The following is a 22,282-nucleotide window of genomic DNA, read 5'->3' on the forward strand; positions in this document are numbered from 1 at the left end:
CAGCTCGAACACTGCCTCTTCCATGAGGCTCCTCAATCCCCAGATAGAAACAATTCCACCTTCTTCACTGTTCCCAGGCATTCCATGTATGTGTTATACCACCTACCCAAGTCTGCCTGCCTTTTTCTGGGAGCTCATCTCCATCTACCCAGACTCACAGAGCGTAGGTCTTACTCACACACTGCCAACGCCCTCCTTCCATTTAAGGATGCATTCTTTGGGGCAGAGGTAGCCCAGTTCCTGGCATATAGCACAATCTCCCTAAATGAATTGAATTAGCCAACAATTCAGCTGTTGCTTTGTGCAAGATGCCTTGTGAGCAGTTCTGAGGGAAAGGAAGTATGAGACACAGTCATGGCCCACAAAAAGCATGTCCAGCTGGGAAAACAAAAAGCTCGCACAGAGAGAGATACATCATCATACAGGTGACCTACAGGACTTTCAAAATAGGGTATTCATTTTTGTGAAAACAAACAACACCCTCATATGTGTGTGAATGTGTTTTTCTTTTGGAATGAGCATGAAGAAAGCTGTGGCAAGATACACACCAGGCTGGTAGCCTTTGATTAGCTCTGGTGGTATGTGTCTGTGTGAGACGCAAGGCGGGGATATAGAATCAGTGGTGCAGGCGAGATTTTTAAGATGAATAGATTATCGATTTTTTTGAAAATCTTTGTATTGCTTCACTGGTTATGGTGATCATACTACATTTGTAAGTGTCTAAGAAGAATTTCTCTCTCTTTTTATGGCAGTCATTTAGAGAAAATTTTATAGCAGAAGTAAGAACTGACAAGAGTCTTAGAGAATGAATCAGAGATCCGAGGGACTGGAAAAGAGGGCACTCAGCATCACAGAAAGGGATGGAGTGGGTGGTAGTGGAGACAGGCCAGCCCAAGGCCTTTGTGCTTTAGAAATGGTGATCAGCGCCATCTGCTTGGACCTGAGGGTTTGTGTGGACAGGGAAGGAGGAAGGAAATGTGGGGAAGGAAAGTGGAAGCCAGATTCTGGCACTACCAAACATTGGTGAAGGGGCTTAGCTTTGACCTTGTAGGCAAGGGAGACCCATTGAAGGTCAGAATAGTGGGGAGGCATAAATAAAGAGGTGTGCTCAGAAGAGCAGGTTGGTTGCCCTGTTGTTGCGAATGGAACAGGGACTGGAGACCCTGAGGTCAGGAAGGAGGCCAGAGTGTCCTCAATGGCAAAGGGAGAAAAAGAAAGTGGTGGCTGTTAGGAAGGAAGGATCAACAGGGCTTGACTACTGGTTGTGTGTAGGGAACTGAGGGAAAGAGTGTGTCAAGATGACTCAGATTTTAAGGGTCTGACGGCCTGGAGAAAAGCCGGTGCAAAAGGCAAACCCAGACCCTACCTCAGGGCAAGAGGGGCCTTTCCTAGCACCCTCAGCCTGTACCTCAGGCCCAGAGCCTTCTCTTTGCCTTTCACAGACAGCTCTGGGAGCCCAACCAAGCAACTCCAGTGACCTACTCACACGCTGGAGGGGACTCTCCTGGAGGTGAGGACGTTCCTGACTCCTTTTCTATTGATGATACTCCCTAAAGAGGCATGGTATTTTTTCCCCTCTTGCCCCTCCAGAGAGGAGGTTGGGTTCCCACAGGCCAGTACCCAGACACAGGGAAACACCTCGGTGCTCGTGTTAGTCCTAAGGGTGACAGGAAGGATGTGCCAAGGCTGCAGCAGGTAGGGGTGTTTTTAACAAATGTGCTTTCTCTTCCCCAGCATTGGAGGGGATGGGGTGTTGGAGATCCACAGCACACTGCCCAGTAAGTAGCAACACTAATGAGAACCATCGTTATAGCCGTAACAGCCCCTTAGTGAGGCCAGGCCTTTACCCTGGAGGAAAGGACAAGAGGGTTATCTCCAAGGAGGCAGGTCAGCCAGGCCTGGAAAAGATCCAGAATCCTCATGCCCACACCTGTGTCCCAACACTGCATACCCCCTCAATTCCCATGGGGCTCCTGCTGCCTTTCACCTGTGCTCTCTGTTTCTTCCCTCTTTAAAGACATCCTGAAGAAGTTCAACCCTCACATCCTTGGGTTCTCTACTGGTACCCAGGAGGAGACAATGGGGCTGAATGCAGCAGTGGATGGGGCCAGAGCTCGGTGAGTAGGTGTGGGCACAGGAGGGAGAGAAAGGAGGGAAACAGGAGGGCACAACTGGGAAGTCAGGGCGGGAAACAGGAGTAGGAGAGAGGGTGTCTGAGAGCCTGGTTCTGTGTGGAGCACTTCCTGTGTGCCAGGCGGGTGCTGAAACTTCCACATGGATTATCTTGTTGCAGCATACACAACCTATGTCTGTGATGCACTCACCCACAGGTTAAACAATGCAAATTTATCATCATGGTGCACACACAGGTTGTTCACTAGCAATATCGCGTTCATCCGCTCAGAGCTAGAGCACACAAGACACTCCCAGAGCATTAGCACAAGGAAAGTAAACAGCAAATGACAGAGGAATCTGTGTTCACTCCGCATAACAGCTTCATGGTGAGAAATCGACGCTTACTCACTGGGCTGGCACATCTGTGGGCTGTCTCTGCTACCTTCGCTGCTGCTGGTCCAGCTTTCAACCAGCAGCCTCGGGACAGTCATGGGCCAGCGTCTCTCAAAGCAGAACTGCTCTGAGGGCAACCCCTACACAGGGTGTACCCGGGCTTGGTAGACAGGCCCTGTGTACCTTTGGTTGGGGTTTTTGCCGCTGTCTGGGCCTGCTCATGGCTGCTGTCGCAGTCCAAAGCATTTGCTAGTTCTCAGCCCACTGCTCTCAGACCTATCTGCTGCCACTTCTCTGCTCAGCAGACACTGGCCTCAGCTTCTCCTGGCCTCTGCTGCTGTTTCCCCCAGCTCTGCCGTCTACCAGGTCCAGGGTTTCTGCGGCTTCTGGTGCCAGTGCCTTCTGATGGATTTTCGGGCTCTTATCCCCCAGGCTGATTCGGGGTGGGGGAGGTGTGTTCTTCAGCACAGAGCTTCCATGGACATTCACCTCCCAGAGCCAGATGTTTGCACTCTCCAGCCTGAGAGCTCCATTGAGTCCCCAGCTTCTTAGGCCTTTACTGGTCTCACGACATGGCCTCCTGAGGCTTAGGCAGCATCGGCCCCAGGTGGTCCCTCATAGTTGGGTCAGCCCCCACTCACTGGCCTCAGGTGTGGCCCTGGTCTCAGAACCAGGACCAAAAGGCCCAACTACCCACTGCAAACCCACTGCTCCATACCTGCACTCATGTAGTCCCCACTCCCTTCCAGGCAGGCACGATGTTGATGACACTGAGCCTTAGAAAGTGTCCTTAATGGCCCAAGGTCACTCAAGGAGTTCTATATCAGAGGAGCCAGGATCTGGGCAGCCTGAATCCAGACCTTCCCTCTGACCACTATGCTGTCGCGGCCTGCTTAGGAGACAGTGCTCGGAGGTGGCTTGAGCTGACAAATGTCCTGCTAGGCCCCAGGCACTGTCTCTGAGCAATCACGGAGGCTGATTCGGCTTGCCCTCCCTGCCCCACAGAGGCACAGGTCAGGTGGGCGGGGTGACTCTCAGCACCTCCCCATGGACGTCTGCCCTCCCTCCTTCATGCCCAGGCCTCAGAACCTCAGAGTCTTTGATCTGAAAAAGATTCTGTGTTTTGACACAAGACGGTTAGATGTTAGGGCCCCCAAAACAACATGGTGGCTGTTTGTTTTCTCTCGGATTTCTGTTGTCGACAACAACCCAGATAATTAAAGCTAAAATGCTTGACAGAGTTCATTGATTTTCTGCATGGAACATGCTGCGTATTTGCTTTGTAGAAGGATTGCTACACTCAGATCACCAGGGAAACGGCACCAGCCTGAGTCACTCTGTTTACAGGGAGCGTTCCTTTCAGAAGCGGTAATGTGGGCCCCACGCTCGGTTTGCGCCTTCCAGCCACAGGAAGCGATGTCAGTTCCTCAACATCATAAGCAGGAGGAACTTACTTTTCTGCAAAATACTGGGCTTTGTGGAGCCATTATATCAACATCTAATTACTGTTATGATTATTATCATTGACATCATTTGATTATTATTATAGAGCCCAAGCATCCTTAACCAGGGGTTGAGTCCTCAATCTGTTGACATTCAAGTCCCTTTCCCTTTTCTCTTTTCACTTCTCTTGCCGCCTTTTCTTTTTACTGCTCCTCAGCCTCCGCCAGAGTGGAGTCAGTGGCAGGAGGAGAAACTGAAACCCACAGCTTCTCTCCAGTGTCTCTGTGTCTCAGTGCCTCCATGTCTCTAGTGTTAGGGGAAAGGAGAGGGAAGCGTCGACTTAAGTAAGATTGGAGAGTCACTCTATGACTTTCCTTTCTCTGAACTCTGTGGTTTATTAGTGTAGATAAGAATTAGTTCACCTAAGGAGAAAGATAAATACCATAGCAAGCAACTAAAAATTCTGTTTCCAAGTCTCAACTCTGAGACTTCATAGCTGTGTGACTTTAAGCAAGTCACTCAGCATCTCTGAGTCTTAGCTTTCTCATCTAGGTTGTTGTTACTTGCCATTCAGTCAGCTCCAACTCATGGCGACCTTATGTATAACAGAACAAAATGTTGCCCAGTCCTCTGCTATCTTCATGATCATTGCTATGTTTGAGTCCATTGTTTCTGCCACTATGTCAATCCGTCTCACGGAGGGCGTCTCTTTCCTTTGTTACTATCCATGAGGTTTTGTTTGGGTAATTTTTGGAAGTAGATCGCCAGGTCTTTCTTCCTAGTTTGTCTTAGTCTGGAAGCTCCTTTGAAACCTGTCCATCATGGCTGACCCCACTGGATTTGGAATACCAGTGGTATAGTTCTCATATCACAGCAACACGCAAGCCACCGCAGTATGGCAAACTGACAGACATGTGGTGGCCCTCATCCATAAATGGGGATAGTAATAATACCTACCTCTCAATGTTATCAGAAGGTTTAAAGGAGACATATAATCCAAGGAAAACACTTAGTAACAGTACATAATACATAATAAACATACCAAAAAGTTTGCCATTATTAAGATATTTAGTTCAAAGTTTTATTCAACACCTAATCTTCTTTGATCAATCAATAAGCAAGAACTTATCTGAATACCTGCCAAGGACTCAGCCCCATGGTGGTTCCTAAAAAGTACAAAAGAATCAAAAGGCGAACTCCCTCCCCACAAAGAGCTTGCAGTCCAGTTAAGGAGACTAGACCAACAGGAAATAACTTTGGGGAAAAATCAGCATTGTGTGTGGCAACACTGCAGACTGAAATAATCTGGCACTTAGTCATTGAGTACAATTAAAAGAACAGAAAAGTTTAAAGCGTGAACTGGGCAGTCTAAATACAGATGCAGACCTGGAAGGGACCCCGGATATCATCTAGTCCAACTTTTTCATTTAGAAGATGAAAAAAATCAGGTCTAGCAGGATACAGTAACTTGTGGAAGGCCACACAGCAACTTTGCAGCAGAGCTGAACGTAGAAGCCAGGTGCCACGATTCTCCTCCAGGGCTCTTCCTGCCAGGAGTAAAGAAAAAGGAAATACAGGAGGCATGGATAACCAGGCCAGCAGAGAAGGTCTCAGAGAGGAGACATGACTTGAGCTGAGCCTGAGGGACGAGAAGAACATAGCTAGGAAGAGGGGAAGAAAAAAACATTCCTAACTTCCCCTAGGACCCATGAAGGCTCATCACCCGTGAATACCCCTGATCACGTACTGAACCTATTAAAAGGTTATAGGCACTTCCATGGTCATCTTTAACTAGGGCAGGCTTTCTTTGGGGCTCTCTGATGTAACCATCACTAACAATAGTGTATAGGATATAATCCTACTTGTATGACTTTTTCTTAATGAGAAGCAAGAACAGGGATGGTACCATGTGTGCTGGGCTCCGTCCTAGCTCACTGTGGGCATGCAGAGCTGTAAAATGCCCATCTTTCACCTGTTGCTGCTTTTATGGCTTCTACAGCAGTTTCCATTGGCTGTATCCCTTTGCTGACATAACTTCATACGTACATATCTTAAAAAAGAAAAACAACTTTATTGAGGTATAATTGGCATGCAATAACTGTACCATTTAAAAGCGTACAACTTGATAAGTTTTGATATATTACACACTTGTGAAACCCTCACTACAATCAAGATAATAAACATATCCATCACCCCTAAAAGTTTCCTCATGGCCCTTTGTAATTCTCCCTCCTGCCCCTCCCTGTCCCTATCTCACCCACCCCTCACCTCTGGGCCCTAGACAACCACTGCTCTGTCACTATAGATTAAAAGCTTGCATTTTCCAGAATTATATATAAATGAAACCACAGAGTATGTATTCTTTTTTGTCTGGCTTCTTTCACCCAGCAAAATTATTTAGAATTTTATCCATTTTGTTGTGTGTATTAATAGTTCATTCTTCTTTGTTGCTGAGTAGTATTCCATTGACATAAAATATCTCTTATCCAGAATGCCAAATGGCACTGTTTTACTTATGGAGGACATCTGGGGGATGAAGGAAGAACTTTGTTCTTAGCTGCTGTTGGGTCTGCCCCCGACTCCTGGTGACCCCAGACACATGAAACCCAGAAACACTGCTCTGTCCTGTGCCATCCCCATGTTTGGTTGTAGATTGTCCATTGTGATCCAAAGGGTTTCCATTGGCTTATTATCAGAAGTAGATCTCCAGGCCTTTCTTCCTAGTTCATCTTAGTCTGGAAGCTCTGCTGAAACCTGTCCAGCATCATAGCAACATGCAGTCCTCCACTGATAAGTGGGTGGTGGTGGTGCATGAGATGCAGTGGCTGGGTCTCCAACATGGCTGGCAAGAATTCTAGCATTGAACTAATCCTCCCCATATTTCTCGTCTCCATCCTGTTTTGTTGGGAGGACAAAAAACAGTGAAACAATGGAGAAGAGTGGGGAAATCTGGGGTAACTGAAGAGAAGAATAACCCAATGGCTTAAGGAACAGAGAGTGGGGCCTAGAAGTGAAGGTTAAACAAGTCATCAAGCCTGAGAGAGAGAGAGAGAGCTGAGGGATAATTCAGGGCTGTGACTTTTTTCAAATACACAAAAGGTTATTTTTAAAACAGGCAAAAGAATAAGAAACGAACAGGCTCAGCTTGCAAGAAAAGAGCCTGATAAAATATACGGAAAAATCTCTGATGGGAAGATTGACAAGATCCCAACCCAAGTGGTCAAAGAGAACAGGGCGCCCCTGCAGAAAGCCTGTGACAGGGCTGCATTGGTGTGGCTCCAAGGCCCCCGGCAGCTCTTTCATTATTGCTAGGCTGAGATTTCTTGAGATCAAAAGCCTTTCAGTACATTCTTTACAACTTTTTTTTTTTTTTTTTTCCTGAAGCGCCTCTCTTCCCAGGCCAAAATTCCACAGCATGAGCCCTTGCTCCAGGGCCATCTCTGACCTCCGTTTCTCTTCCCCCTGTGTAGAGACATGCCAGCCCAGGCCTGGGACCTGGTGGAGCGAATGAAGAGGAGTCCAGTAAGTACAGGGCCCCAGGCCATCCCTACAAAGGGCTGGGCCTCCAGTTGACTGGGAAGGGTATCACTGCTCTAAAAGAGCCCCTCTGTACCACAGCCCTCCTATTCTAGGCTTGTCTTTTTGAGAGGCCAGCTACACCCATGAGAAGTAGGTCTTACCCCAAAGGCTCCCACTTTGCCTGCCTTTCCTGATCCAGGCTCCCCACCACCACTCCCAAGGGCTGGCTGAGGGGGAAGAAGTGCAGCGGAGGGTTGGCAGAGATTGTGGCCTTGGCTTCTGGCCACTTCCCACTTTACCTGAGAGTTGGCTTGCAGAGCCCTATTCTGTAAATGCTGAATCCTAAAAATGGGCTGTTCGTTCCAATCCTTCCTCCTTCCCACTCTGCTCACCCAGCTCCTTGAAACTTCTCACCAGCACTTTTTGTTAATGCTCTTTGTTTATGTCTCGGAATTCCACTCCTGGCGGGACTCCTATTATGGTGCTGTCTGGGAGGAAAGTAGGCTCCTTGCTTGACCAGACTGCTCCAGGCCCTCCCTACCACCTCTCCGTCCATGCACAGCTCTCACTTCATCTCCTCCTCCCCAGACCCAGACCCAAAGAACTCTTCCAAGAAGCAACTCTGGTCTTTTGCTTCTGGAGGCATTTTTGCCCTTTTTTTCCTTTGAAGGCCTTGAGATCACGTTTCGGGGATGTATTAATCCACTTGGCCTTTCGTGGGCTCAAGGAAGTATGGAATGCACGCCTGCACCATGGACTGCAGCTTTCTGAAGAGAATTTCAAAGTTAAAAGAGCTCTTTATTACTGTGTGAGCAGGCACACACACATGCACACATGCAAGCGCACATACACATGTACTCACACACTTGTGTGCACACGCGCACGCACATGCTGCCCAGTTTTGTCTGTGGAGCTCCTTATCCAGGCACCGAGCTGGGGTTGGGAAGGCCTCATTGCATCCTCTCTCCACTGTGATCTAAGGAGGATAGAAACACTCAGGGGCTGTCTCGCATGGTAAGCACTACCTACATGTGGCTCTTCCAAGGCCTAAACTCAGGATTTTCTGTCCATTCAGGAAATGAACCTGGAGAAAGACTGGAAGTTGATCACACTCTTCATCGGGGTCAACGACTTGTGTCATTATTGTGAAAATCCGGTATGCTCTGACTAACATCATAGGGGGCCTGAGGAGTAGAGCTGTTGACCTCTGTTGCTGTCCTTGCCCAGGGCCCTGGCCTTTCCCACAGTCCTCTCTCATGAGAATCACCCTTGCCTAATCTCCAGGCACCTGAGTCTGCCAAGGCCAGCCTCTGGCTCACGAGTGTCAGGTGAGGCCTGGCCTTTTCCACTGCCTGAGTGGTCCCTGGGAAAGCCACTGTGCTGGTGCCCCAATTCCAGAAGAAGCATCTAGCCAAGCTCTTTGAACATGTCTGAGCAGGCAGCCTTTCTATGACACAAATACTATTCCATGGTATCCAGACAGATAGACAGCTAGAGATTCCCCACCCCCTGCCCACTTGCAGTCCCTGCCCCCATTTTGTTTTGTTCTTCAGGGAGCAGGTCATGGGGAGGGGAAGACTAACACAGTGTTATAAAAAAAAGGTTGGATAAGTTGAACCAGTCCTGGTAGTGTGGCTTGCTGCCCTTCAGGGACATCATGAGTTAACCAACTTCAGTAGGCTGGCTTGGGAACCCAATCCCACTCCAAATGTAGTTTCTATGGGAAGATATATCCAGACTTAAAAACTTTTGGAAGCTGCAACTTTAGGAATACATCTTGTTCTAACCTGGAGACAGCCTGTATTTTATGTGACCGGAAAAATTCAGCTGCCCTGACTCAAAGGTTGCAGTGAACTGCTTGACAGTCACAGGTGGGAGGGAAGGCTTGAGGAGGCCAAGTACCAAAGGTTTGATAAGAATTTCCTCCCATGCACAGGTTTAGCTCTTGCAAGCTCCTTCACTTCTGTTCTCGCCTTTACAACCCAAACTCTACCAAACCCACTGCCGTCAAGTCAATTCTGACTCAAAGCGACCCTACAGCAACCCTATACTCTACAGGCAGAAGTAATTCAACCCCATAGGGACTTAAATGTCGTTATGTCCTGGACTCCAGGAGTTCCTGGAAGCCAAAAATGATGCCGGAGCCATGTGATGATTAAGGTTGTGAGTCAACTTGGCTGAGCCATGATTCTTTGTGGTTTGACAGTTGTGTAAAGATGTAGTTTGGCAGCTATGTAATAGTATAGTTTGGCAGTTATGTAGTAATATTGTCATCCTTCATGATGTGATCTGATATGAGCGGTCAATCAGCTGTAAGGGGAGCTTCCTCGGGGGTGGGTCTGTATCCAATACATATATGGATATTCTGGCAAAACTCACTTGCTTGCTATGGATCCTGCATCTGGCTCATCATCATTTGACCTCTGGTTTTGGGGACTTGAGCCAGCTACCTGCAATATTGCCTACCAATCCTGGATTAATCAGCCTCCACAGCCTGTGAGCTAGCAACCTGACCTGCTGATCTTGGGTTCATCAGCCCCTGCAGCTATGTGAGTCATGAGAAGCCTCCAGCCTGACACCTGACACATGGATTTGGAACTGTCCAACCTCTACAACTGTGTGAGCCATTTCCATGAGATAAATCTCTCTCTCTCTCTGTATATATATATGTATATGTATATATATATGTATATGTATATGTATATGTATATGTATATGTATATGTATATGTATATGTATATGTATATGTATATGTATATGTATATGTATATGTATATGTATATGTATATGTATATGTATATGTATATGTATATGTATATGTATATGTATATGTATATGTATATGTATATGTATATGTATATGTATATGTATATGTATATGTATATGTATATGTATATGTATATGTATATGTATATGTATATGTATATGTATATGTATGCACATTTCACTGGTTTTGCTTCTTTAGGGAACCCAGCCTACGACATTTGGTACCAAGAGTGGTTCTAGAGAAACAAAATCTTAGGGATGAGTTTTCTAAATTGGTTCTCAAGTGTGACTAGTCTTTAAGGCAATGATGACTTGCCTCCAGTAATAGAAAGGGTGCTGCTAATCCATGGTATAAGGTAGCAAAATTAATACACAAAGTATCTCCACAAATAGATCAAGTATTGGTGAGAAGTGAGGCTCTGGGTAATCACATGTTTGATACTTTTCTATAATTTTGTCAGAATGAGCAGTATAGGGAAGCTGGTTGGTTGGCCCTACTTTTGCTAGACAAAGTGGAGAAAGGAAGAAATTAGTTCAGGGCTTCACACTCACAGCTCAAGTACCACATAAATGACCTGAAAGTTGCCACTCGTGCCCTGAAATAAAGCCTCATTTCTTGTAGTAACAGAGCTGATATTGCCAAAAACCAAACCCAGAATCTTATAAGAGTGGCTGAATTACAACACCAATCAAACTCCCAACCTTGAATGGTGCCTAAAGTTAAAGTGAGGGCATTGAAAATTGGGAAGAAATGGGATCCTGAAACTTGGGATGGGGACATATGGATGGATAATCAGGAAGCTGGGAACACTGAGTCCCTAAATTCCATTGAATCACTCCTACCAACAGAACTAGCCCACTTACTCCCATTTGAAAAGATCACTCCATCTTCAGGTGCTAAGTCGCCCTCCCAGTAAAACTATTATCCCTTCTACCCCCATCTGATGAGATCATCTGTGCGGGAGTCTTTGTCTGAGATATCAATTGGAGCAGCACCTTGGGTGTTGCCTGGGGCTTCGCCTGAGGTAAATGCCTTATAAGACAATCCTGAATGTTCCCAGGACCCATCCCCACCACCAATTTTTGCTTCTAGACCTGTAACTAGACTTAAGTCCCAGCAAGCCCCAAAAGGTGAAGTACAAAGTGTGACCCAGGAAGAGGCATGCTATACTCCAAAATAACTACTTGACTTTTCTAATATGTACAAACAGAAACCTGGGGAATGTGTGTGGAAATGGCTATTAAGGGTATGGTATAATGGTGCAACCCACCCAGTCACCCAACCCTCTGCCATCAAGCAAGGAACATAAAATTGGATCAGCCTGAGTTTATTGACATGGGCCCACTAAGCGGTTTCTTCTTTCAGTCTTTCAGCTCGAGAAATTAGGAAAGAATCCAATAGTTTATTTAGTTGGTTCACTGAAGCAGGGATTATGCGATGGCCTACGCTAAATCCAGATGAAGTACCAGACCTGCCTTGGTATACCCTGGAAGAAGTTATCCAAAGGCTTAGGGAAATTGGCGTGTTAGAGTGGATGTATCAGGTTAGACCCACAGACCCACATATGGAGTGCTCAGAGGACACAACTTTTACCACAACAGTGAAGAAAAAAATTGCGAAGGGGGAGGCCCAGGATCCTTGAAGACTGCTGTGATTGCTATTTTATGTAAGTCAGATTTGGCAGTGAGAACTGCCCTAAGACACCTAACTACAATGGGGCTAATTGAACCCTGTAGTGGTAGGGGCCAAGTGGTGGCACTCAAATTGACAGAGACAAGGTGGGCATGGTCATTGTAATGGACAGCAAAATCAAATTAGAACTGAAAATAGTCTGACTCATATGGACTTATGGCATTGGCTACTTAGTAATGGTGTCCCTAGGAGTGAAATAGACAGGAAAGCTGCTAAATATTTACTGATATGTACAAGCAGAAGAATTCTGGGTCAAGTGAACATCAGTCTAACTTGAATCACTTGAATAGAGAGTCACAGCCCCTCAATTAATTCCCAGACTTGACCCAGTTTACAGACCCACAACCCCTTGAATGCAGAAGAGGCCGGGTGCCTTTGAGGGATGACTCCAGTGCACTGTCAAAAATTTTTACTGTTAATCTTTCTCCCAGCCTTCTCCAAAGTGTTCTATGGCTTTTTACGAGAGTGACTATTCATTGGGGCAAAGGAAATAATCAGACTTTTTAGGGATTACTGGATGCTGACTCTGAGCTGACACTAATTCCAGGAGACCCAAAACATCAGTGTGGCTTACCAGTCAGAGTGAGGGCATATGTAGGTTGGTTATTGATGGACTTTTAGCTCAAGTTTCTCTCACAGTAGGTCCTGTGTGTCTCCAAACCAATCTTGTAGTGATTTCCCTGGTTCCAGAATACATAATTGGAATATGTATACTCAGCAACTGGAAAAGCCACCACAACGGATCCCAGACAAGTGGAATAAGGGCTATTTCAGTAGAAAAGGCCAAGGTGAAGCCATTATAACTGCCCCTACTTAGGATATTAGTAAACCAAAAGCAATACTGGATTCCCGGAGTGATTGCAGAGGTTAATGCCACCACTAAGGACTTGAAGGATGCAGTGGTGGTAATTCCACAACACCCCCATTCAACTCACCTATTTGGCCTGTGCAAAAAACAGATGGATCTTGGAAAATGACAGTGGGTTATTGTAAATTAAACAAGTGGTGACTCCAATTGCAGCTGCTGTTCCAGATGTGGTTTTATTGCTTGGGAAAATTAATACATCTCCTGGTACCTTTATACATCTATTGATCAAGCCAATGCCTTTTTCTCCATACCTGTTTCAAAGAAACACCACAAACAGTTTGCCTACCTCAGCAAGGGCAGCAATACACCTTCACTGTATATCACCCCTCCAGTCCTATGTCATAATTTAGTCCGCAGGGAACTTGATCACCTTTCCCTTCCACAAGATGTCACACTGGTCCATTGCATTGATGACATCATGCTCATTGGACCTAGTTAAGAAGAAGTGTCAATGATTCTGGGCTTATTAGCAAAACATTTGTGTGCTAGATGGTGGGAAATTAATCCCACAAAAGTTCAGGCTCCTTTTACTTCAGTAAAATTTCTAGGGGTCCAGTGATGTGGAGCATGATGAGATATTTCTTCTAAAGTGAAGGATAAGTTGTTACGTCTGGCCCCTCCTACAACTAAAAAGGAGGCACAACACCTGGTGGGCCTCTTTGGATTTTGAAGGCAACATATCCCTCATTTGGGTGTGCTACTCTGGCCTATTTTTCAAATGACTTGAAAAGCTGCTAGTTTTGAGTGGGGCCCAGACCAAGAAAAGGCTCTGCAATAGATTCAGGCTACTGTGCAACCTGCTCTGTCACTTGAGCCATATGATCCAGCTAATTAAATGGTGTTTGAAGTGTCAGTGGCAGATGGAGATGCTGTTTGGAGCCTTTTTGAGGCTCCTATTGGTGAATCACAGCACAGGCCCTTAGGATTTTGGAGTAAAGTTCCGCCACACTCTGCAGATATGTATTGTCCTTTTGAGAAACAGCTTTTGGCTTGTTACTGGGCCTTAGTAGACGCTGAACACTTAGCCACGGGCCACCAACTCACCATGCAGCCTGAGCTGCCCATCATGAACTGGATATTGTATGACACGGAGCCGTAAAGTCAGATGTGCACAGCAGCATTCCGTTATTAAATGGAAGTGGTATATACAAGATAAGGCTCAAGCTGTACCTGAAGGCACAAGTAAGTTGCATGAGGAAGTTGCCCAAAATTCCATGGTCACCACTCCTGTCACATTACCTACCTTCTCCCAGTCTTCATGTATGGTCTCATAGAGAGTTCCTTATGATCAGTTGACTGAGGAAGATAAAACTCGTGCCTGGCTTACCGGTGGTTCTGCATGATATTCAGGTACCACTTAATAGTAGACAGCAGCAGCACTGCAGCCCATTTCTAGGATCTCCCTGAAAGACAGCGGTAAAGGAAACTCCTTCCAGTGGGCAGAACTCCCAACAGTGCATCGAGTTGTTCACTTTGCTTGGAAGGAGAAATGGCCATACGTGTGATTGTGTGATTGTGGGCTGTGGCCAATGGTTTCGCTGGATGGTCAGAGACTTGGAAGGAACATGGTTGGAAAATTGATGAAAAGGAGGTATAGGAACAGGTATGTGGATAGACTTCTCTGAATGGGCCAAAGAAGTGAAGATATTTGTGTCTCACTAAATGCGCTCCAAAGGGTGTCCTAAGCAGAGGAGAATTTCAACAATCAAGTGGATAGGATGACATATTCTGTGGAAACCAGTCATCCTCTTTCCCCAGACACTCTTGTCATTGCCCAATGGGATCATGAACAAAGTGGCCATGGTGGCAGGGATGGGGGTTATGCATGGGCTCAGCAACATGGACTTCCACTCATCAAGGCTGACTTGGCTACAGCCACTGCTGAATACCCAATCTGCCAGCAGGAGAGACCAACAATGAGTCCCTGATATGGCACCATTCCCTAAAGATATCGCCCAGCAACATGGTGGCAGGTTGATTACATTGGACTGCTTCCATCATGGAAAGGGCAGCATTTCGTTCTTTCTGGGTTAGATACTTTCTGTGAATGCACATTTGCCTTTACTGTGTGCAATGCCTCTGCTAAAATTACCATCCATGGATTCATGGAGTGCCTTACCCTCCATCATGGTATCTCACACAGCATTGCCTCAGACCAAGAAACTCACTTCACAGTAAATGAAGTATGGCAAAGGGCCCATGCTCATGGAATTCACTGGTTTTATCATGTTCCCCATCATCCTGAAGCAGCCAGCTTGATAGAGCAATGGAATGACCTTCTAAAGACACAACTACAGTGCTAGCGAGGTGGCAACACTTCGCAGGGTTAGGGCAATGTTCTCCAGGAGGCTCTATATGCTCTAAATCAGTATCCAGTACATGGTGCTGTTTCTCCTGTAGCCAGGATTCATGGTTCCAGGAATCAAGGGTGGAGATGAGAGTGGCGCCACTCACTATTACCCTAGTGACCCTCTCACAAATTTGTTTCCTGTTCCCACAACCCTATGCTCTGTGGGTCTAGAGGTCTTAGTTCCTAAAGGAGGAATTCTCCCACCTGGAGACACAACACAGATTCCATTGAACTGGAAGTTAAGAATGCCACCCAGCCACTTTGGGCTCCTCATGCCTCTGGATCAACAGCCAAAGAAGGGAGGTTCCATATTGCCTGGTGTGATTGACCCTGACTTCCAAGGGGAAATTGGATTGATGTTGCATACTGGAGGTAAAAAAACAGTATATCTGGAGTATAGAAGATCCCTTAGGGTGTCTCTTAGCACTACCATGCCCTGTGATTAAAGTCAATGGAAAACTATAGCAACCCAATTTCAACATGACTAACGGCCTAGACCCTTCAAGAATGAAAGTGTGGGCTACCTCACCAGGCAAAGAACCATGGCCAGCTGAGGTGCTTGCTGAGGATAAAGGGAATACAGAATGGGTGGTAGAAGGAGGTAATTCTAAATACCAGTTACAACCACATGACCAGTGGCAGAAGCAAGGACTGTAATTGTTATGAGTATTTCTTCTTTGTATGTGTGCATCGAAAGTTTTTGTTTTCTTCACTTATAAAAGAAAAGATGTAAACAGGGCTAGTGCATTTTCGGTTGTACGCATGTTAGTTGCATCATGTTAGGCACAAGTATGACTTTGTAATTGTTTTTATTTAGAGATTGAGTATTGCTTAAGGAAACATGTACAGGGTGAACTGTGGTTGTTAAGGTTGTGTGTCAGCTTGGCTGGGTTGTAATTCTCAGTGCTTTGGCAGTTATGTAATGATGTAATCACCCTCCAAGATATGATCCGATGTGATTAGCCCAGCAGTTGTAAGGGGAGCTTCCTCAGGGATGTGGCCTCCATTCAATGTATATGGATGTTTTGGCAAAGCTTGCTTGCTTGGTCTCGATCCCGCATACCACTTGTCATCATCTAACCTCCAGTTCTTGGGACTTGAGCCAGATGCCTGCCTTATTGTCTGCTAATCTTGAGATTTATCAGCCTTCGCAGCCCATGAGCCAGCAGCCGCTGCCTGACCTGCTGATCTTGGGTTCATCAGCCCCTGTAGCCATATGAGTCAGGAGAATCCTACAACCTGATGCCTGACCCAAGGACTTGAAACTTGCTAGCCTCTACAGCCACATGAGCCTCTCTCATGAGAGCGAGAGATTTATCTCAAGGAAATGGCTCGTGTATATATATATATATATATTTATATATGAAACACTTCATGTAGGGGAATGTCCTCTACTAGCCCCCAAATTCACCACCCATCTGTCAGTTTGTCATACTGTGGTGGTTTGCATGTTACTTTGATGCTGGAAGCTATGCCACCAGTATTTCAAATACCAGTAGGGTCACCCATGGCTTTAGGCTTCCAGACTAAAGCAGACTAGGAAGAAAAGCCTGGCAACCTGCTTTCAAAAATTAACCAATACAAACCCTATAGACCACAACAGAACATTATTTGATAATAGTGCTGGACGATGAGCTCCTACATTGGTAGGCAACAAGGGACTCAAGCATGCCAGCAGTCACGAGGATGGCACTGGAACGGGCAGTGTTTCATTCTGTTGTACATACATGGGGTCACCATGAGTCAGAGCCAACTCGGCGGCAGCCAACAACGACAACAATATCACACAAATATATATCCTTCAGGCAAATAGGTTTATATTCCTGAGAGCATTTTTCTGTGAAAAGCACCTGAAGGCCATGACCAGGTTTAACTCAGCCAAGTTTGTGGTGAGGTCCACATCTATCACGCTATATAAACACAGACTGGAGCCAGGGCTTGGTCCTCAGAGGCTCTTCAAGCTCGAGTTTGTCTCTCCAGCCCCTCTCCTTGGCTGGGCCCACATATGGCTGCGGGGGTTATGGGGTAGCTTGGCTGTGCTCTCTAAACAACTAGGTGAGGGAGAGGCCACACACAGCAGCTGAGCATTGGGTCCAACATCAGATGAAGAGCTAACCTGGTTGAATCAGCAATTGCTTAGACTCCTAGAGTTTACACACTGGGAGAGGCCAGAATAATGGGAAGGAATCATTAATAAGGAGTCTATAAAATCTTTACATCTGTCTACAAGAGAAAGATACTCTCTTCCATCCAACTTTTCCCTGCTTTCTCTCCACCCATGACTGATGTGTTCACATCCTTTACACTAGGGCCAAGAAGGGTTTTAAAGCTGGTGCCCAGGTCCTAATTGCCCTGGCAAGGAAGAGGGGCAGAAACAGGTGGAGGCACAAAGTGCCTCTCCTCCTGAGAGCTTCACTAAACTTCTCAGCATGGACTGTCTTCTTGCCCATTCCTCCCTCACCCTCTGAACACCCAACACCCCTTTTGGTGGCTGGGGACAGGTATCCACGGAGCACATTTTCTGTGTTCTGAAGCAAGTAGCCTTATCTCAACAATCTGTCTTAAAAAAAATAATGGACCATCTGAGCTCTCACCTCCTGTGGCTCCTCTACTCCCACCTCCTACAGCAGACATGCATTCTCCATTTGCACAGGAAAGCTTTAAGTCATCACACACCCTCTGGTGTGAGTCTCCGTCTGACACTCTCTAAGGAGCCCAGGACCATATCCAAAAACATATGACTGTCTTTCTCGTGCTACAAAGCAAAGCCCAAGATTAGCCAGCAAGCATTACTGAGCACCTGCTGTGTACCCACACAGTACCTAGGACACTATGGGAGCACATCTAAATCAGCCTCCAGTGGGGAGATGGGCCAGAGGAGGAGACACTGGAGCTGAGTGAGGCACAAGGGATAGCTGAAGTTAGGGGTATGTGGAGAGCTAAGGGTTCCAGGCAGTGGGACCAGCATGTTCCAAAGCCCAGAGAAAAGAAGACTTTGGGCCCACACATGCAGTTGGAGAAGGCTGAGGTAGGATGATGGGTGGGGACTGCTGAGAGATATTCTGCAGAGCTGGCAGGGCCCAGCACCCTCAAAGAGTCTGCTTTTGGGCTTGAAACAATGTACAGTGTGGTGGGGGTGGGGATTGTCCGTGGGGTCAAGAGATGACCCTGTGTCCAACCAGGAACAAGGACTGTGCTTCCCAGCCTGACCAGTGCCACAGAAGCCCCTCAGCACCCACTCTGCCAGCAGCCCAGGCCCCTAGGGCACTCCTGTGCTGGGTGCTGACTGTTCTTGTCCTCCCCTCAGAGTGGAATCCAGGGGTTAAGGAGAGCCCCTTCTTTCTCCACAGGAGGCCCACTCAGCTGAGGAGTATGTTCGGCACCTACAACAAACCCTGGATATCCTCTATGAAGAGGTAGGAAATAGTTGCTGCACTTTTATGGGTCCCCTTACTGCCACAAACTGCCAGTCTGTTCCTCACTGAGTGCATCCAGGCAAGTTGCATTCAACAAGATGCACATTGGGCAAAGGCCCACCATCAGTGTGCACCTGGAAGGTCTGGGAGGGAGGGAGCTGTGAGCTCCTCTGCTGAGGATCAGAGGCTGTATTTTATAGTGGCAAAGAACTTGCACCTGGAGCCAAGTGGCCTGAGTTTGCAGCCAGGAGCTGTGACTTACTAGCAATGTGATCTTGAGCAAGCTAATCCTGTCTCAGCTTCCCAATCTACAAAGTGTGGATAATAAAGGAGATTCTGTGAGATCAAACAAGTCACATTCCCTCTCTCGTCCTCAGTTTCCTCATTGTTAAATTGGGAAGGGGGAAGTTGGATTGTAAGGGAGGCTCCCTCCTGTAGTAACAATGTTCCCTCCCCCGCAACTACCTGGTGACTAATGAAGCCTCCCTCTGCTCCCTGTAGCTTCCAAGAGCTTTCATCAATGTGGTGGAGGTCATGGAGCTGGCCGTCCTGCACCAGGGCCAGAACGGGAAATGTGCCATGCCACTGGCAGCTCAGTAAGTGGTCAGGTCCTGGTCCCAGGGCGAGAGCATCTGGAGATAGCAGAGCCAGACAGCCCTGTCCAGAGGGCTGGCATTACATTTAGCAGGCACTTGGAAAATCATCTGAAAAGGCCTCTGCATTATTGAGTGCCTACTGTATGCAAGTCACTTCATTTCTCTGGACTCCGGTATGCTTTTCTGTAAAGTGAGTGAGACAGACTGAATGATCCTTAAGGTCCCTTAATGTTGTAATTCCAAAGTCCATCCTTGGTGAGTTGCTCCTTGTTGAGAAGCAGAATAGGGCAATGGGCTTTCAAGACAGCTACATCTGGTCTCAAATTCTGGCTCTGACATTAGAAACTGTGGGGCCTTGAACAAACCATGTAATCTTTCTGGGCCTCTTACTACTCGCCTGTAAAATGGGGGTGATAATGCCTTCCTTGCAAGGCAGATGCGAGGTCTAGAGAAAATGCATATAAAGTAGCTGGCATATGTGGGGCCAGCTCTCGATAAATAGTAGCTTTTATTACACACTTGATAGGACCGTGCTTGGAATCCACGCTTGGAATTAAGTATCAATGCACGCGATAAGCATTCCCATTGGAGGCTGGAATTCATTAGAGCTCAACTGTACCATGGCAGGAGGTTGTCATCTTCTGAGGCCAAAGGGTCACCCAGAGTTCTTGTGACTGTTGGTAGAGATAGGAGTTTCTGCATGGGGCTAAAGAGTCCTCTCTGGGGTGGAATGGATTTGCTGTAAAGGTGAGCAGTTGGTTCCCATTCTTGCTGGAGTCTGCCCCCAGGGAGAGTGGCCAATGGACTCAGAGGTCCCAATGACTCTTCCAGGGTCTATGGCTATTGTGTTCCACCTTGTCCATGTGTCTCAAGCTGCTTGACCCCTCCCAGATTCCCAACAGACTCTCCAAATCTGGAGCGCTGAAAGAAAGCCTTAAGCAAGTAGAGGAATGTGATCAATAATTCCATACCAAAAGACAGGGCCATCATAGTTGTCTTCCCACAACTCCAGAACTGCCCCTACCCGGTTCTTTCTGGAGAAACCCCAGGAGCCAAAGCTTGAGAAGGAGCCAAGTCAGGGGCAAGGGGAATGTGCACCCTCTTCCACCAGAGATTGGAGCCTCTCCAAAAGGAGACGTGCGTATCAGATGCCAACTCTTCTACCTTCTCTCTAACCAAGCACCTGCTGGTTCTCGTGCCCCTTGAGTTACGGTCCTATGATCTGGGCCTGAGAGTCAGTAAGGGTGTATTGTGGAGGTACTTGTACGTCACCCTCTCTAACCCTTCACCCCCAACTTGAAGTAGTGCAGGATTCAGGCCCCTGTGGGTAGCAGCATCCTTTGTGCGTCAGAGTCAGCTTCCTGGACTGACAGAGCCAGGTTTCCCCAGAGAAGCCTCTGACTCAAGAATCTTTGCCTCACAGGAGCAACTGCACTTGCCTCAGACGCTCCCAGGAGGACTCCCCAGAGATGCAGAAACTGAAGCAAGTGAACTGGAACTTCCAGGTGAGCCCCCACATCCATCTTCCTCCTGCTCCAGGTGGGTGCTTCCCTTGACTTCTGGAGCAAGGACTCAGAAATTGAATGAGTGTTCAACCAGGGTTTGCTGACAACAAGGCCCTCCCTAAAGGCAGATCACAGCCCCTGAAATATTTATCCAGGCGAATCAGACACCAAGGCCAGGGAGGGGAGAGGTACAAGAAAACCCAAGGGGAAGCTGGGAGAATCCCCTCCCTCAAGCCCTGGGTCAGTCCAGAGCAGGTAAGCAACACTTGGCTCACAGAATAGACTCCTTGGGGTGGGGTCCATTCCCTACCCAGAACCATGGGTCACAAGTGCCATCTCTCACCAAGAGGAGAGGAGGGGTAGCGTTCAATGCCCTCTTGGTCTCCTTGCCTCTCATCTCTCCACTTTCTCTCCCTCCTCCCATTCCTCTCTTAGGAACATAAGGCTTAGCCCCACCCTACTTACTACCTAATCTCCAGCCCAAATTCTTCTCACCCTCTTCCCACCCTCCTCCTGTCTGCTCCTCCACCACACTCCTTGCCATGGCCCCCTCTGCTCTTGCCCTTCACATCCCGAGCCTTTCTGAAAATGTATCCATCTTCATGAACCTCATCTAAGAAGCTTCCTGTCACTAAACTTCACCCTCCAGTATCTCCTCATATCAAATTCAGTTTGCACGCAACTGACCCTAAAGCCCTATCTGGTTCTCTAGTGTTTTTACATCTTATCTTCCCAGCTAGATGATAAGCTCCTTGAGGATAAGTACATCTAGTCTATCCCTTTTATATTCCACATTTTGGCACTTAATAAATCCGATGACCATGGACACTCATCCCCCAAAGTTCACAAGCACTTTGGGGAGCTAGTGTTAAGACAGTCCCTGCTTGAGCTGGATCTGAACTGGAGATACATGCTCTAATTTTTATGCAGTGAGAGCAGGGGAGGCGACTGGCCCAGGTAGTCTGGTCAGTGGCTAAGACCCTCCTTGCAGAGGCTTCAGAATGAAACTGGGCGGGCCAATCAAGATGGTGAGTTTCTCTGAGCAGGGGCTCCAACTCATCTCCAATCCTAATAGCCCAGCACAGGGCCTTGTGACATAAAAAAAAAAAAAAAATAGGTGCTGGAAAATGGTACAGACTAAAGGAATCCTTGCATGGTTACTAGAGTAGCCTCTTTGAGACCTTTGCTTAGGGTGGCTTGACCTGTGTCTTAACCAACCCAAAGCAGGAGGAATAGGGTGTTTGCGTCCAGCCCTGCTAGAAGGGTTGAGCAGCCTCTTCCCCGCCCCCCCCTCCCCCGCCAGAGTGGAGTCTCCAAGTTCTCCTACTGGCACCAGTACATGCAGCGGGAGGACTTTGCAGTTGTCGTGCAGCCCTTCTTCCAAAACACTCTTGTCCCACTGAATGACGTAAGTTGCGGGTATTGCTGGGATGCTTGTGTGTAGAGGCCTTATCTTGCAAGGTATTTCCTTCTCTAAGTGGGCTTTTTCTGACTGTAACACTCCAAGATGGCCCCCAAGGTGTTGCTTTTTCTGCCTTTTTTTTTCCTGTGTGATTGAAACTTGGGTGTACTTGGGAAGAAAAGGAGAAAAAAATCAACAGGGACCAAGCTCCCCAGG

General features: G+C 47.2%; 1 protein-coding gene across 1 annotated transcript in view; it reads left to right on the plus strand.

Annotated features, from left to right (window-relative positions):
- PLB1 (phospholipase B1) overlaps positions 1 to 22,282 on the plus strand; it is a 148,953-nt gene that overhangs the window by 116,564 nt on the left and 10,107 nt on the right. Inside the window, exons 44-52 of the mRNA XM_049904022.1 lie at positions 1,443 to 1,510; positions 1,735 to 1,778; positions 2,018 to 2,117; positions 7,422 to 7,473; positions 8,546 to 8,626; positions 18,498 to 18,563; positions 19,065 to 19,159; positions 20,583 to 20,664; positions 21,968 to 22,072. Coding sequence (XP_049759979.1) covers positions 1,443 to 1,510; positions 1,735 to 1,778; positions 2,018 to 2,117; positions 7,422 to 7,473; positions 8,546 to 8,626; positions 18,498 to 18,563; positions 19,065 to 19,159; positions 20,583 to 20,664; positions 21,968 to 22,072 — 693 coding nt within the window. The remainder of the gene's footprint in view (positions 1 to 1,442; positions 1,511 to 1,734; positions 1,779 to 2,017; positions 2,118 to 7,421; positions 7,474 to 8,545; positions 8,627 to 18,497; positions 18,564 to 19,064; positions 19,160 to 20,582; positions 20,665 to 21,967; positions 22,073 to 22,282) is intronic.

This window comes from Elephas maximus, chromosome 12, assembly GCF_024166365.1.
Source record: "Elephas maximus indicus isolate mEleMax1 chromosome 12, mEleMax1 primary haplotype, whole genome shotgun sequence".
NCBI classification, from domain to species: Eukaryota; Metazoa; Chordata; class Mammalia; order Proboscidea; family Elephantidae; genus Elephas; species Elephas maximus.